Source organism: Notolepis coatsorum (assembly GCF_963971535.1).
Source record: "Notolepis coatsorum genome assembly, chromosome: 15".
NCBI classification, from domain to species: Eukaryota; Metazoa; Chordata; class Actinopteri; order Aulopiformes; family Paralepididae; genus Notolepis; species Notolepis coatsorum.
In genome coordinates, this window is record NC_140179.1 from 1,261,594 (window position 1) to 1,278,791 (window position 17,198).

Below are 17,198 nucleotides of genomic sequence, written 5' to 3' on the forward strand. Positions count from 1 at the left end.
CATAGAGAGAGATAATTAATAAGCCCAAAAAACTATGGCACATTTAAAGCAAGTAAAAAGGCTTGGTGGTAATAACTCAGACAAGGCACAAGCTCTGGTTCCTGTATGATTACATGATCATTTACAGTAGTGTTGTATATCGTACTCAGGCTCCCACATGATTATTTGACCTAACATCAGCTGAAACCTTGAATTCAACAGCCAGCGATCCACAAGATGCCACATGGACTGAACAACCAACAAGGTAAAGCAGACGGATCAGAACATCGACTTTCTCTTTCCCTAAAGCCTACCTTCAGCTCCCTCTTCAGGCTCTTCCTTCTCAGGCTCCACTTTGGGCGTCGCTGCAGGAGCTGGTGACTTTTCAGCTGTGATTCAATGTAAATGTTAGTATTTAAACCTAACTTAGTTGTTGTAGTTAGTATGTAGGCCTACTGTAGTTAGTATTTAAGCCTAACCTAAATGTTAGTATTTAAACCTAACGTAGTTGTTGTAGTTAGTATGTAGGCCTACTGTAGTTAGTATTTAAGCCTAACCTAAATGTTAGTATTTAAACCTAACTTAGTTTTTGTAGTTAGTACTATGTACTGTAGTTAGTATTTAAGCCTAACCTAAATGTTAGTATTTAAACCTAACTTAGTTGAAATACAAAGTTGTGCATTTTGACTAAATAGTGCTGTGAGTTCTCCAACAGAGAGGACAATATAGCAAACCAAAAGTGCAGGTTGTGTCACAAATAATTTAAAACCAGACAAACGCTTGTGACAACATGGCAACAGGACATCAGCTCACAAACCTGTTTAGGCTGAAACTATCACTGGAAAAGATTATATAATCTACAGTCTAATTTCAAGACAATGCCAATAATATCTTGAACTATAGTAACAAAAAAACAATCCATTGAAACCAACAGTACAACAACAGTACCAAGACCAAGAGCATGCTGTCCACCAAGAGACAACAAACACATACAAACTAGGGCTGGGACTTTATCGCATTCATTTCGATTAATTAACTACAGAAAGAAAAGTTTAAAAGATTGATGCATTTAATCGCATAATGATTTTTCTTTATTGTGTAAGAATGTTACCTTTCAAAGGAGACCCGACTCATGCATGTGCTATACTGTAAGTATAAAATATAATACATCGCAAATAACTTTTTTTCGTAGTCTGGTTTGTTCATAAAAATAAATAAAAGAAGAGAAATTGAGATCAATCAAGATAATTTTTTTCAATTGTCAACTGTTCTGAAATGTACTTGAAAGTACTGTGCTTTACTTTTACCTCGAAAGTGCTTGAGTTTACAAAAGGTCCTTTGTGCTATATATATATATATTATTCTTAGAATTGCTGCACGTTGTTAAAAATTGCATTGATCTGTTGGTCTGTGTAGTAGCTAATACAGGATTTTGCTGCTTAAACATAAATGTATATTCATTGATTCACTCGTATACCAAAATTTATTTGAATTGAAAAAATTAGCTTTTCGCATCAAATATTGATATGCGATTAAAATGTGATTAATTTCAATTAATTAACTATAAAATCTCAAATGAATTCGATAAAAAAAATGTATCAAGTCCCACCACTAATACAAACACATGGCAACCAAGCATATTGAATACTGTACAAGGCCACACGGATCAACAGTTATCATAGTGTAAATACTGCAACAACATAGAGAGAGATAATTAATAAGCCCAAAAAACTATGGCACATTTAAAGCAAGTAAAAAAGCTTGGTGGTAATAACTCAGACAAGGCACAAGCTCTGGTTCCTGTATGATTACATGATCATTTACAGTAGTGTTGTATATCGTACTCAGGCTCCCACTTCATTACATGACCTGACATCAGCTGAAACCTTGAATTCAACAGCCAGCGATCCACAAGATGCCACATGGACTGAACAACCAACAAGGTAAAGCAGACGGATCAGAACATCGACTCTCTCTTTCCCTAAAGCCTACCTTCAGCTCCCTCTTCAGGCTCTTCCTTCTCAGGCTCCACTTTGGGCGTCGCTGCAGGAGCTGGTGACTTTTCAGCTGTGATTCAATGTAAATGTTAGTATTTAAACCTAACTTAGTTGAAATACAAAGTTGTGCATTTTGACCATATTGTGCTGCATGTGCTCCAACAGACAGAACAGTATAGCAAATCGAAAGTGCAGGTTGTGCAACAAATAATTAAATACCAGACAAACGCTTGTGACAGCATGACAACAGGACATCAGCTCACACACCTGTTTAGTCTGAAACTATCACTGGAAAAAAAAGATATTCTACAGTCTGATTTCAAAACTATGCCAATAATATCTTGAACTATGGTAACAAAAAAGCATTATGTTGAAACCAACAGAACATCAACAGTGCCAACTGCCAAGACCAAGAGCATGCTGTCCAACAAGGGACAGTAAACAAAAAAAATAAAAATAAAAATGGCAACCATGTTGAATACTGTACAACACCACATTATTATATTATATATTATATATATTATAATAATAATAATAATAATAATAATAATAATAATAATAATAATAATAATAATAATAATAATAATAATAATAATAATAATTCATTACATTTATATAGCGCTTTTCTAGACACTCAAAGCGCTCCCCACAATGTAGTGTGGAAATTGCCTCCTTCACCACCACTGGTAGCACTCAACCTTGGGCTAGTATGCAGGCTCAATGGCTGCCATACACTGGCACCAGGCACACATCAGACTACACAATGGCTGAACGGCTCAGGAGACAGGAATTTATTAAGGGGAAGGGATGATTAGGTATGATGATAGTATAATACTGCAACAACAGACAGAGAGAGGTTAATGCAATACATTGAAACCAACAGAAGAACAAAAGACCGCTGTGCAGGTGAAAAGATGCGACGGCTGCCTCCTCGTGTACCGAAGAGGACACGTGATGCAAGGCTTCGTCATCACTGCAGCCGACCAGTGGGAGGCATGGTCTGGCAACGTTCGAGACAGGGGGGGGGGGGGGGGGGGGTGAATTGAAGGGAGAATTGGCGAGGCGAAATTGGGATGGGAGAAAAATTGAAAAGAAATGGGAGAAAAAGTGGATAAAAAAAAATAAAAAAACGACCGGCTTGGTCCAACTCGAGTTGCTATAACTTTTTGGAAAGTTTCACCGCACCGTTTGGCTACAAATCGACTTTAAACGGGACATGTTGGTCATAAGGAATGAATGGCAGAACTTTCTAGAACATTTGTGATGTCACAGTATGATGTCACAATAGAACAATCTAGAACATTTGTGATAGATCATTCTAGAACATTTGTGATGTCACAGTATGATGTCATAATAGAACATTCTAGAACATTTGTGATAGATCATTCTAGAACATTTGTGATGTCACAGTATGATGTCATAAAATAGAACATTCTAGAACATTTGTGATGTCACAGTATGATGTCATAATAGAACATTCTAGAACATTTGTGTATCTATTCAACAATTCATAGACCCTCTCCCGTTGGCCGGCGGTGGACAGGCATCACCCACACTTTCACAATTTCCCTGCGCGGACAGCTAGCTAGCCGTTGTGGACACTCACCTTAGGCATCTTGTTTGAGAAATGCAGGCTTCAGTCTATGTGTTGTTTAGTCTATCTGTCTGAACAGGACTGATTAGTCATGTTTCAAGATGCACAACGAGATCTTCTGAGAGAATTGTTGAATAGATACAAATGTTCTAGAATGTACTATTATGACATCATACTGTGACATCACAACGGAACACATTTGAGTTCCATTTGAATAATATAAATAATGTTTGGTAAGCCTGTCCTCAAACTAAATCCTCAATTTGAATAAAGTGATTAATCTGATTAAACGGACGTTCGAACCTTAGTTTTTAATTAAAATTTTTAATTTTTAAAAAAGTATAGTTTTTTTAATATCCTCAAATAAAGTGATTCATCTGATTAAATTAGTCTTTTTTCATTCAGTATTCAATATTGTCTGATTCAATATTAACATTCAGTATTCAATAGTGTGATTCAATATTAACATTCAGTATTCAAGTAGAACAGCTAGCTAGCCGTTGTGGACACTCACCTTTAGGCATCTTGTTTGAGAAATGCAGGCTTCAGTCTATGTGTCAGTCCTGATTCTTCTTCAGAATGAGATCTTCTGAGAGAATTGTTAGAATTGTTCTATATATATAGAACACAAATGTTCTAGAATGTTCTATTATGACATCATAATCAGTACGGATATCGTCTTTCATTGGTCTATGTTGACCATGCCCCCATGGTTCGGCTCCTCCCCTTCAGGGGATTCATCTAGATCCTTAGGGCACGCCCCCTTTTTGTATATTTTGAACCGCTTGTCGTAGAGTTCTAGAATGTTCTATTATGACATCATACTGTGACATCACAGATGTTCTAGAATGTCTATTATGACATCATACTGTGACATCACAAATGTTCTAGAATGTTCTATTATGACATACTGTGCCATCACAAATGTTCTAGAATGTCTATTATGACATCATACTGTGACATCACAAATGTTCTAGAATGTTCTATTATGACATACTGTGCCATCACAAATGTTCTAGAATGACATCATACTATGACATCACAAATGTTCTAGAATGTCTATTATGACATCATACTATGACATCACAAATGTTCTACAATGTTCTATTATGACCATACTGTGACATCACAAATGTTCTAGAATGTTCTGCCATTCATCCCAAAAGTTCCTGTTTAAAGTCGATTTGTAGCCAAACGGTGCGGTGAAACTTTCCAAAAAGTAATAGCAACTCGAGTTGGACCAAAAAAGGCTCTGGCAGGAGTTACTGGACAAAAATCGGCAGAATAAATAATAAATAAATAGTATAGATTACAATAGTGTGGGTGGTCACGAGGGAAATGAAAGACACCCACTTTGGTGGCAGGAACCAGCAAGTGACGTTTCATACTGGGGTCAAATACCTGAGTGGGGGACGTGTGGAGTCTTATGCCTCTCTGTCAGCGTCCCTAAAGCATGATGCTGTTGCAACGTGGGCTCATCTTAATCCAGTGCTCAAGTCCATCCGGGAGGAACATCCAGAAGTGAAGCACATCCATTTTATTTCAGATGGACCCACCTCCCAGTACCGCAACTAGACAGCGTTCTATCTGGCCTCGACAGGGCCTTTCATGAGAGGGTTTGAATATGTCACCTGGAACTTCTCAGAGGCATCTCATGGCAAGGGTGCCCCTGATGGGGTAGGGGGTGCACTGAGGGTGCCCCTGATGGGGTAGGGGGTGCACTGAGGGTGCCCCTGATGGGGTAGGGGGTGCCCCTGATGGGGTAGGGGGTGCACTCAAGAACCTAGCAGACCGGCTTGTTGCTTATGGAACTAGCATCCCAGACACCAACACACTGCATGAGCAACTGACAACACACTCATCTGTAAGGCTATACATGGTAACTGTAACTGAGGGGTACAATTCCCTGACTGTATTGATAAGTATGGTATCATTAAACCACTACCGCTTTATGTACTTTAATTACTGGCCATACAGTACATGATATATAAATATGATGAACACTTCCCACAATGAATCGGTTCCACACAAAGGTGTAATCAAGTATTTATTGCAGCAAAAGGTACATAATATACTTCTCTATTTCACTTTGGATGCGCTTATAAGGCAAAGGAATGTGCGTAGGCAAATCAATAATGAATGTCCATTCTCTGGTTACGCAGGAGGTAATTATACAACCTGAATCTTAGGGAATTATATCTATGGTACACTAGTAATATATAGCGGGAGATACTGGAAGGGTCCCCCCGGTTGTAAGCCAGCAGGGGTAGAGGATCTGTCGGTAGTAGAGAGTCTGGTCAACGATGACTAAGGAGACTCCAAGTACAGGAGACGGTGCAATAGTCTCTTGATCCACAGACGAATACAGCTGTTCTCCGTAGACTGTAGCTCCACAGTGAAGAAAGCTAGCCGGCCTCAGGCTCTCTGAGGCGCAGACTCGACTTGGCTCCTCACAGGGTAAATCCCACACGTGTAGGCGTCGGCGATTCTCCGCTCCATAAATCACAGGACCAAAACAAATATAATCCAGCCGCAAAGGGCTATGTAGTCGTCGGGTAGATTAATCCAGTGTACATGTCCACACGGTTCTCGTCTAGGTCTCCTCGGGTGAAAGCGCCATGAAAGCAGCCCAGCCTGGATAAGCACTCTAGCTGGTACGAGGAAGCGTTGGTGATGCTGGTCACTGTAGAACTTTAGCCGCACGATACACTATACACAAATAGACTATTACTGACTTAATAGAAATATGTCGCACTCGACGGTATAGCGCCAAACTCTGACAATTCAGTTATTAATTCGCACGCGGTCTCAATGCTCTATTTGGGGCCAAACAGGCCATACTTCACCGCACGTTGTATCGTGGGTGAGGCTTCAACTTATTGGGTAACTCTACTTCTGTATTCACCTGCGCCATATTTATATGCACGGCGAACAATCTAGTGCCAACCTCATTTCTGTCTCGTATTCCTGGGCAAGGCCGGGCATGTACAGACATGTCTTGACGGTGGCTTTGAACCTGACTCTGGAGGCACGGCTCTGGCGCCTGTGGACTGCTGTCCAATAGGAGAATGAAATATTATGGTCTGGTCTAGGCTAAAGGGACATTCCGTGTATATGTACAAGGAATATACAAGGGATATCAAACGATATACAAATACTATGCAATATATATCAATCAATAAATATATATATTCGGTTTAATCTGATCCTTTGTAACAGTAACAGAGGAGGAGATCATTTCGGCCAAGGATTTGATTCCTCCATCCCTGAATACAGTGCCCGGGACTATGAAGATTCACCGGGTAAGTCAATGTGACATGAGGTTGAACAAGTTTGATTGATTAATTGATTGATTGAACACAATAGATTGACTTAACAGATTGCAGAATGGGTACAATACAGTACGGCTCAATACACACAATTGTTAAGGGGATGCAGACCAGAGAAAGACTTTCGTCTTGTTTACATCAGGGTCCCCCATTTTCAATTCATAATGACATTTATGACATACACAACATACAGATATACAGATATATCATGGCATTTATAACATACATGACATACAGATATACAGTACTGTTACAATTGTGACATACACGATATGCAAATATACAGTACTGTTAAACAAAGATCCTAACAGAAAATATATACATACGAGGGGGAGGAGACTGTACATTGGGAGGTGGTGGGTGGGGGGGAGGGGATGGGATGGGAGGGTTTGGACATTTACGGGGGCCAGTTTCAAATTGCAGCCTCCTGTAGGTGCTCTTTGAGAACGGTTTTGAAGGTGGGTAGGGATTCAAAATCTTTTTACGGCTGTGGGTAGAGCGTTCCACATTGATGTGGCATAATTGCGAAACGTGTTTAGTCCCTTGTTTGAGCCGAATCTGGGTTTAACATGATTTGTGGAGCTCCCTCTGGTGTTGTGGTCGTGGTATTCACTGACCTTTGGGAAGTATTTTGACATGTACATGGGTACCTTAGTGGTGTAGTAGTGTATCTTGTAGACCAGGCCCATTGCAAGTTGCTGTACTCTGTCGTCTACTCTAAGCCATCCTAGGTTGTCAAAGTGGGCAGGGGTGAGGTGGGTTCTAGGAGTAAGGTCAAGCAGTAGTCTGACCAGTTTGTTTTGTGATGTTTGTAATCATGTTTTTAGTGCCTTTGAGGTGCTTTGGTACCATGAGGTGCAAGCATAATCGTAGTACCCTTGAATGAGTGCCCCTGTTAAGAGTGTTTTAATTAATTAATGAATTGTCATAAGTTGGCTTAACTTGATTGATTCATATGCTTTTTTAATACATTTATTATTTAATTTCTGCTTATAGCTGACATCTACAAAACCAGGGGTAATCCAGACCCGGGACGTATCCTGCTTTTGCGGCAGTGCATGTGGATGCTTTCTCCCAAAAGAGTGCTCCTTCATAGGAGCGAATGTGGAGTCAGATACGGAGAATGCAGAGCTAGGACCTGTTTGGGACCTGAAGTGGGAAAGTGGGTCCTTGTGGAGTATGATGCAGAGTTGTTCCCTGGCACCATCACACAGGTATATGTAGAACTAGTTTTAGATATGGACACTAGGTTACTTGTTAATGGTAAATCCTGAGTCCTGTTTTGTACTTTCTTTTATCTATGTCCTTTACAGATTGTGGATGATCAATATGAGGTTGACACGATGAATTGTGCTGGAGAGAACAAATTCTACATTCCATCTCGGAGGTTCGATGGAGAGAAAGTGTGGTATTACTTGGACGACATCAAATGTGTCATCCCGGAGCCACTACCTGCCACATCCTCTGCACGTCATTTTAGTGTTTCAGCTGAGATCTGGGCTAAATACACAAAGAAGTGTGTCTAAAACACTGGTGTGTGTAAATGCGTGTTGTGGGGTGGGGGGGTTCTACAGGTCTAAGCATGTTTTATACATGACAACCATTTTGTCATGATTGTGTCCCTGTTTTTTTATTTCATTTTGTACAATCCTACTTGTTTTTAACCAGAATATACACATTTATCTTAGGCCTATATGGATTGTATTATCTAAGCAAGGTTCAGAGTTGCACATTTTGCGTTATCAGGCCTATAATGATATGCGTGATTGTTTGAGTAATTTTTTGGTATTTAAAGCACTTTTTGAAGTATATGACCTGAACCAATGATTGTTCTATGGAAAAGGTTTTATTTGTTTTTGTTATTATTCTGTATATTTATTGCATCTTATTGTATTTTTAAACAGAATGTTGTTAAACAGAATAAAGTTGTGAGTTGAGCTGAACAAATGCATTTTTTTCTTAATTTGATTGAGAGGATATGCAAATGCCTTAGTTGCAATTTTATGAAAGCATCCAGTCACTGCAGTCAATGAGCGTTGGCAAGCCCTGAAATAATCTCTCATTAAAAAGGTTCACTGTTAACTTGACAAATAGACAGTAAATTTGAGGTTTTCATAATTATGTAATTTGTTGTGTTACCAAAATGTTGTGATGCAAGTAAAATGACACAAATGTAATCGACTGCTTTGGTGTTTGTGGCTAATCAGACACACCAAGTGGTTTGCTTTGAATAACCAACAGGCTTGCTCTTAAGCCTCGAGTTGTGTCTGGCAACACTTAGCATACTTATTATCATTACCGAAATCATTAATCTCATTTCCGAAACCCATGTTGTTATGGTTTGACACCGACCCCAAACGCAACGACACAAGAGAGTAGGATTCAGAGTTGCCAAATACGAGGGCTTGTTTATTTGGTACTAAGAATAAGAGAAACAGGGAAAGCAGGTCAAACAAGACAGGTACAATGATCAAGGGGCAAAGTTCTGCTGCTCTGCAGCTTCTCCCGTGAGGGTTGTCTTGGGAAGCAGGTGTTGACTTCTGAACCGCTCTGCAGAATCCTCTCGGCGGGTTCTCAGATGTTGTGGCGAGACCGAGAGAGGGAGAGAGGGAACGAGTCAGTGACAGAGCAGTCTTAAACGAGCAGGAGAACAGGGTGTACAATTCTTCGTGTTAACAACACAGTGAGCACAGTTCCAAACACAGCCCAAGTGAATCTCTTCGTGTTAACAACACAGAGAGCACAATTCCAAAAACAGCCCAAGTGAAACTCTTCGTGTTAACAACACAGTGAGCTAAATCCAAACACAGTCCCAGTGAATATCTTCATGTCAACACACAGTGAATATCTTCATGTAAACACACAGTGAATATCTTCATGTAAACACACAGTCCAATTGTGAAATAATATCTTCGGTGTGAGCAAACACACAGTGGATATCTTCATGTAAACACACAGTCCAATTGTGGAATAATATCTTCGGTGTGAGCTAGCACACAGAGGGAGATGGTAGATCCCAAAATATCATTCCATAAAGGAACAAGCAAAAATAGATAAATGGCTGGGTGAGTGACTGTCTGACAAAAAGGTGGTAGTCTTCAGTGTAAGTTTACACACGAAAAACGGAATAGGTCAAGAACAGTCAAATAGATAACTCACCCAGACGAGATGCGTAATTGGAACTGGAACAACAGTGGAGGCGAGCGCGCGCCACGGGAGCAGGTATCCAAGCGAAGGCTTCTAGGAATTCCTGGAGAACAGCACAGAGAAAAAAGCAGCAGCAACAGCAACGGGGAAAAATATCCAGAGACAAATCAAGGCGACAAAACAAGACGATCCAACAACTTAGAGTGGGGAAAAACGGGGTATAAATCGATTGATTGAAAAGCGTGGGGAAGTGAGAGAACCAATCAGCGACGTCTCTGATGACGTCAACGGGGAGAAAGCAGTGACAGCTGGGGAATGTGATTGAAAAGCGTGGGGAAGTGAGAGAACCAATCAGCGACGTCTCTGATGACGTCAACGGGGAGAAACGTGTGAACGAGGGGATAGAACTAATTGACAGAAAAATGAATGAAAACAAAGCGAGGGTGATTAAAGGAACAGAACGAGTGAGAGCGCAAGGACAGAAACTTCACAGTACCCCCCCCTCCACGGGAGCCACCCGGCGACCAGGCCGACCCGGCTCGTCAGGATGGGCCCGATGGAAGTCGGTGATCAAGCCGGGATCCACGATGAGCTGCCGGGAGACCCAGCTACGCTCCTCAGGGCCGTAACCCTCCCAGTCCACCAGGTATTGGAACCCCCGGCCCCGCCGACGAACGCCCATCAACCGGCGGACCTGCCACTGGGGGTGACCATCCACTAGCACAGGAGGCGGCGGATCAGGAGCTGGAGGCATAAGGGGACAGAGGGAGACGGGCTTAACCCGGGAGACATGGAACACGGGGTGGATGTGCATGGATGCAGGAAGCTTCAGGCGCAGGGCCGCCGGACTGAGTATCTTCAGGACCTCGAAAGGACCGACGAAGCGGGGGTTGAGCTTCTTGGCCGAGGACCGTAGCGGGAGGTCCTTCGCGGAGAGCCACACCCTCTGCCCAGGGCGGTAAGTCGGCGCGGGAACCCAGCGCCGGTCGGCACCACGACATGCGCGCTCAGATGTTCGGAGCAGCGCGGTCCTGGTGATCTCCCAAACTCGACGGCAGCGGTCGAGGTGGACCTGCACGGAGGGAACTGCCACTTCCGTCTCCTGTGCGGGAAAAAGAGGGGGCTGGTAGCCCAGGGAGGCCTCAAAAGGGGAGAGGCCGGTGGCGGAACTGACCATTGAGTTGATGGAGTACTCAACCCAGGGAAGGAAACGGCTCCAGGATGCCGGCCTCTCGGCTGCCACACACCGAAGAGCAGACTCCACGTTCTGGTTCATCCTCTCCGTTTGCCCGTTTGTCTGGGGGTGATAGCCAGAGGAGAGACTGACCGTTGCCCCCAATCCTTTGCAGAAAGCCCGCCATACCTGGGAGGTGAACTGGGGCCCCCGGTCAGAGACGATGTCCTGGGGAAAGCCGTGAAGGCGGAACACGTGGTGCGTCAGGAGGTCCGCCGTCTCGGCTGCTGAGGGAAGCTTGGAGAGGGCCACGAGGTGGACCCCCTTGCTGAATCGAACCACCACGGTCAGAAGGCAGGTGTTCCCCTGGGAGGAGGGTAGACCAGTGACGAAGTCGAGCGCCACATGTGACCACGGACGGCTTGGAACGGGAAGGGGCTGCAAGAGCCCGGAGGGTGCCTGGTGAGAGGCCTTGCTGCGGGCACAGACCGCGCAGGCCAATACGAACTCCTTGACGTCGTTCCGCATGGTGGACCACCAGAAACGACGAGCCAGGAAGGAGAACGTGCGATGGACGCCTGGGTGGCAGGCGAACCGGCTGGTATGGCCCCACAGCAGTACCTGGGACCGGACAGAGTCGGGGACGAAGAGACGGCTCCTAGGGACGTTGCTTGGAGCACGTTGGAAGCGAAGGGCACGCCTCACCACACCCTCGATGCCCAAGGTGATGGCTCCAACCACTCGGGCCTCCGGGATGATGGGAGATGGGACCTCAGAGGGTGGAGCCCCCTTGGAGTGCATCCGGGACAGAGAGTCGGCCTTCGTGTTGCGGGGACCGGGGCGGAAGGTCAGCGAGAAGTCGAACCGACTGAGGAAACTGGCCCATCTCGCCTGCCGACCGTTGAGGCGCCTGGAAGCGCGGATGAACGTTAGGTTCTTGTGGTCCGTCCAGATGGTAAAAGGCTCCTCGGCACCCTCTAGCCAATGACGCCACTCCTCCAGCGCAGCCACGACCGCCAGTAGCTCCCGATTGCCGGTGTCGTAGTTCCTCTCGGCGGGGAGGAAGCGACGCGAGTAGAAGGCGCAAGGATGTACCTTCTGGTCGTAAGGAGAACGTTGGGATAGGACAGCGCCCAGACCAGAATCCGAGGCGTCCACCTCCACGATGAACTGTCTCTTGGGGTCAGGGTGGAGCAGGATAGGGGCGGAAGTGAACCTTCTCTTGAGGGAGCGGAACGCAGCGCATGCCGCTGGGGACCAGTCGAACGGCAGAGCGGGGGAGGTCAGCTTGGTAAGAGGCTCCGCCACTTGACTGTAGTTCCGGATGAACCTTCGGTAGAAGTTGGCGAACCCGAGGAAACTCTGTAACTCCTTCCGAGTGGTGGGTTCCGGCCAATCCTCCACAGCCTGGATCTTGCGAGGATCCGCTCGGGTCAAGCCCTTCTCAACGATGAAGCCCAGGTACTCGACGGAGTTGGAGTGGAAACGGCACTTCTCCGCCTTGACGAAGAGCCGATTGTGGAGGAGGCGCTCCAGCACCCGGCGAACATGCAGGATGTGTTCCTCGAGGGTCCTGGAAAAGATAAGAATGTCGTCCAGGTACACCACCACGAACACCTCCAGCATGTCACGGAGGACATCGTTCATGAGTGCCTGGAATACCGCCGGGGCGTTGGTGAGGCCGAACGGCATCACAAGGTACTCATAGTGGCCCCTGGGGGTCTTGAAGGCGGTCTTCCATTCATCGCCCTCACGGATACGGACAAGATGGTAGGCACTTCGGAGATCCAGCTTGGTGAAGAACGAGGCCTGGGTCAGTGGCTCGAAGGTGGAGCTCATGAGAGGTAGGGGGTATTTGTTCTTGATGGTGATCTCGTTGAGCTGACGATAGTCGATGCAGGGCCGCAGGTCTCCATCCTTCTTACCAACAAAGAAGAACCCGGCTGCCACCGGGGAGGAGGAAGGCCGAATGAGTCCTGCTTCCAATGACTCAGAGATGTAGAGATCCATCGCCTTCTTCTCCGGGACAGTCAGACTGTAGAGGCGGCTGCCGGGAAGGGGAGCCCCTTGGCGGAGGTCGATGGCGCAGTCATAGGGGCGGTGAGGTGGAAGGGCCTGAGCCCTGGTCTTGCTGAATACCTCCATGAGGTCGTGGTACTCGGGAGGAATGGACGAGGGGTCCGGGGGCAACTCACCAGCCGGTCTCCGGGGCGGGGGACAGGACGCCGCCTGCAGACAGCGGGCGTGACAGGAGGAGCTCCAGCCCCTGATGGTACCGGAGGACCAGGCGATGTGGGGCTCGTGCAGCGCGAGCCAGGGCCTACCCAGGACCACCGGGACAAGGGGAGATTGGGTAATGAGGAACTGGATTCTCTCGACGTGGTTCCCAGCGATGGTCAGCACGACTGGGCCGGTGCGTTGAGAGATGTCGGCCAGGCGGTGTTGGTCCAACGAAAAGATCTCCAAGGGCCTCATAAGGGCCTCAAGAGGTATGTTGGCTTGGGTGGCAAACTCGAAGTCGAGGAAGTTCTCGTCTGCCCCAGAGTCGATGAGGGCCTCCACCGTGGCACGTTGGTCCCCCCAGGCCAGGGTGACGCTCATCAGATGGTCAGGTGGTGCGCGGCGCTGGGACTGGGAAAAACGGCTCACCAGGATCTCCCGGGGTCTTGGTGAGCCCGATCTTTTGGCCGGGTAGGGCAGTCGGCGATACGGTGTCCCGCACCTCCGCAGTAGAGGCAGAGACCGGACCTGAGCCTTGCCTGACGCTCCGCCTGGCTCAGATGAGAGCGTCCCAGCTGCATGGGTTCCTCTTCGCGCACCGGACGGGGAAGCCTGTTACCATCAGTAGTGTTGGGGACGGGGCGTCCAGGAGTCCGGGGTGCTTCAGGAGGTGACAGTCGGGTCCTCTCGCGCCTTCTCTCCAGGAGGCGTCCGTCAATACGGATGACAAGGCTAAACAGCTCCTCGAGGGAGTCCCTGGTAGCGAGCTGGTCCCGGACTGCGTCACTGAGCCCCCTTATGAAGGTTAGGCGAAGAGCAGGTTCGTTCCATCCACTCTCCACCGCCGCCAGTCGAAACTCTATGACATAGTCCGTCACCCTGCCGCTCCCTTGTCGGAAGGTCCCCAACCGGGCTCCAGGGTCCAGACCTCGGGCTGGATGGTGGAACACTCTGCGGAGCTCCGCCACGAAGTCTGGGTAGGAGAACAAAAAATCTGCTTCCATTGCCCAGGAGGAAGTGACCCACTGGGCAGCATGGCCTGAAAGTAGGTTGGTTATAAAAGCCACTCGGGACCCATGGGCAGAAAAACGGCTTGGTTGATGACGGAAAACCAACTCACATTGCATGATGAATGTGGCACACTCCTCGGGATTACCGTCGAACAGCCGTGGGACGGAGAGATGGGGTTCCCGAGGTGCGAGATCTGCTGGGGCTGCGGGGAATGTTCCTGAAGGGTATGAGAGATGAAAAGTGTTAACGGCGTCGCCCAGCGAGTTAAGCTGAGCGAGAATCTCGGACTGTTGTCCCGCCATTGCGGCCATAGAACCCTGCATAGGCAAGACCTGGTCTTGCACCGCAGCCGCAGCCCGCTCTAATTGGAGACCGTGATCCCTGGTCAACTCGACTTGAATAGCAAGTGCGGTTTTGACCCTCTCTGTGTCGGCTGGGGTCGTCATATTGTTGGTTGGATCGTAATGTTATGGTTTGACACCGACCCCAAACGCAACGACACAAGAGAGTAGGATTCAGAGTTGCCAAATACGAGGGCTTGTTTATTTGGTACTAAGAATAAGAGAAACAGGGAAAGCAGGTCAAACAAGACAGGTACAATGATCAAGGGGCAAAGTTCTGCTGCTCTGCAGCTTCTCCCGTGAGGGTTGTCTTGGGAAGCAGGTGTTGACTTCTGAACCGCTCTGCAGAATCCTCTCGGCGGGTTCTCAGATGTTGTGGCGAGACCGAGAGAGGGAGAGAGGGAACGAGTCAGTGACAGAGCAGTCTTAAACGAGCAGGAGAACAGGGTGTACAATTCTTCGTGTTAACAACACAGTGAGCACAGTTCCAAACACAGCCCAAGTGAATCTCTTCGTGTTAACAACACAGAGAGCACAATTCCAAAAACAGCCCAAGTGAAACTCTTCGTGTTAACAACACAGTGAGCTAAATCCAAACACAGTCCCAGTGAATATCTTCATGTCAACACACAGTGAATATCTTCATGTAAACACACAGTGAATATCTTCATGTAAACACACAGTCCAATTGTGAAATAATATCTTCGGTGTGAGCAAACACACAGTGGATATCTTCATGTAAACACACAGTCCAATTGTGGAATAATATCTTCGGTGTGAGCTAGCACACAGAGGGAGATGGTAGATCCCAAAATATCATTCCATAAAGGAACAAGCAAAAATAGATAAATGGCTGGGTGAGTGACTGTCTGACAAAAAGGTGGTAGTCTTCAGTGTAAGTTTACACACGAAAAACGGAATAGGTCAAGAACAGTCAAATAGATAACTCACCCAGACGAGATGCGTAATTGGAACTGGAACAACAGTGGAGGCGAGCGCGCGCCACGGGAGCAGGTATCCAAGCGAAGGCTTCTAGGAATTCCTGGAGAACAGCACAGAGAAAAAAGCAGCAGCAACAGCAACGGGGAAAAATATCCAGAGACAAATCAAGGCGACAAAACAAGACGATCCAACAACTTAGAGTGGGGAAAAACGGGGTATAAATAATGAGGGATCGATTGATTGAAAAGCGTGGGGAAGTGAGAGAACCAATCAGCGACGTCTCTGATGACGTCAACGGGGAGAAAGCAGTGACAGCTGGGGAATGTGATTGAAAAGCGTGGGGAAGTGAGAGAACCAATCAGCGACGTCTCTGATGACGTCAACGGGGAGAAACGTGTGAACGAGGGGATAGAACCAATTGACAGAAAAATGAATGAAAACAAAGCGAGGGTGATTAAAGGAACAGAACGAGTGAGAGCGCAAGGACAGAAACCTCACACATGTATCATTACCACAACAGCTGTTAATTTAATGTTTATTTATTTTGTCCACTCATGCACAGCTCTGTAGAGCTCGCCAATCTTCCGTTCCAGGTCTGTATTCCCCAGTTCGCGCTCCCTCCTAGTCATCTTCTTATGGTCGGTTTCCTCTGCCTGGTCCAATGCTGCTTCAGCCTCTTCAGCGAGGGTGACAATTGTCTGTTCAGCAAACCTGGCCCAAAAGTTATTTTCGACGATGACCTTGATTCCATCAAACGTACGGTAGCACTCCGCCGTTTTCTCGTCGACTTGCACCGCCTTTTTTGTGGACTCTTCAATGCCCTCTTCTTTCAGGGCCGTGCTGTATTCAAACCCTGCTTCTTCGACTCTGGTATGCTCCATCTTGAAGTTCAACCATGCACCTCTCAGTTCACTTTCTCCTAGTACATGAGCCCTGGAGGTGAGATGGTTGGCTTTTTTGGAAAAAGCAGTCTGGGCTGCTGAACGCCTCTGCTTCAGCTTCTCCAGCTCCTCCTCTGTCGCTGCCATCTTGCTAACTTTTCCTTCTTCGACCGTTGACTTATGAGCTTTTCTCCCAACTGGGCTTAATAGTCTTGTTTTCCAACTGTTCCATTTTATTGGCTTTAGCTCTTTGTCTTCGGCTAGCAGGTTTAGCAGATGTACAGGGGGCAGTATGGATGGGCTGTTAGCTAACAGTCAGATGGGTTAAGCAGTCTCTTTAATTAATACATTTTTTGTCCTTGCTTCCAAGATCATCCGGCCTACTTGGTTGAAAGCCGGGCCTTGGTTTTTTACTGTTCGGATCTTTCAAAGGCACCACACAATGGATGACTCAATGGTTAGTCATTAGAGTTTGTTTATTTAAACAAACTAGTTGAGATGTTTTCTCCACAATACAACCTTTATAATTCCCACAGTTGACCACAGGCTTACCATAGGTCAAAAACCTGTGAAACAGAACAAA

At 46.3% G+C, this 17,198-nt stretch overlaps 1 protein-coding gene across 1 annotated transcript in view; it reads right to left on the bottom strand.

The window, feature by feature from the left end:
• The window catches only part of LOC311241616 (amine sulfotransferase-like), a gene marked incomplete at both ends in the record, with an annotated part of 36,086 nt that extends 19,324 nt beyond the window's left edge, over nucleotides 1-16,762 (bottom strand). Inside the window, one exon of the mRNA XM_084330492.1 lies at nucleotides 16,312-16,762. Coding sequence (XP_084186618.1) covers nucleotides 16,312-16,762 — 451 coding nt within the window. The remainder of the gene's footprint in view (nucleotides 1-16,311) is intronic.
• Nucleotides 16,763-17,198: the final 436 nt, after the last annotated feature.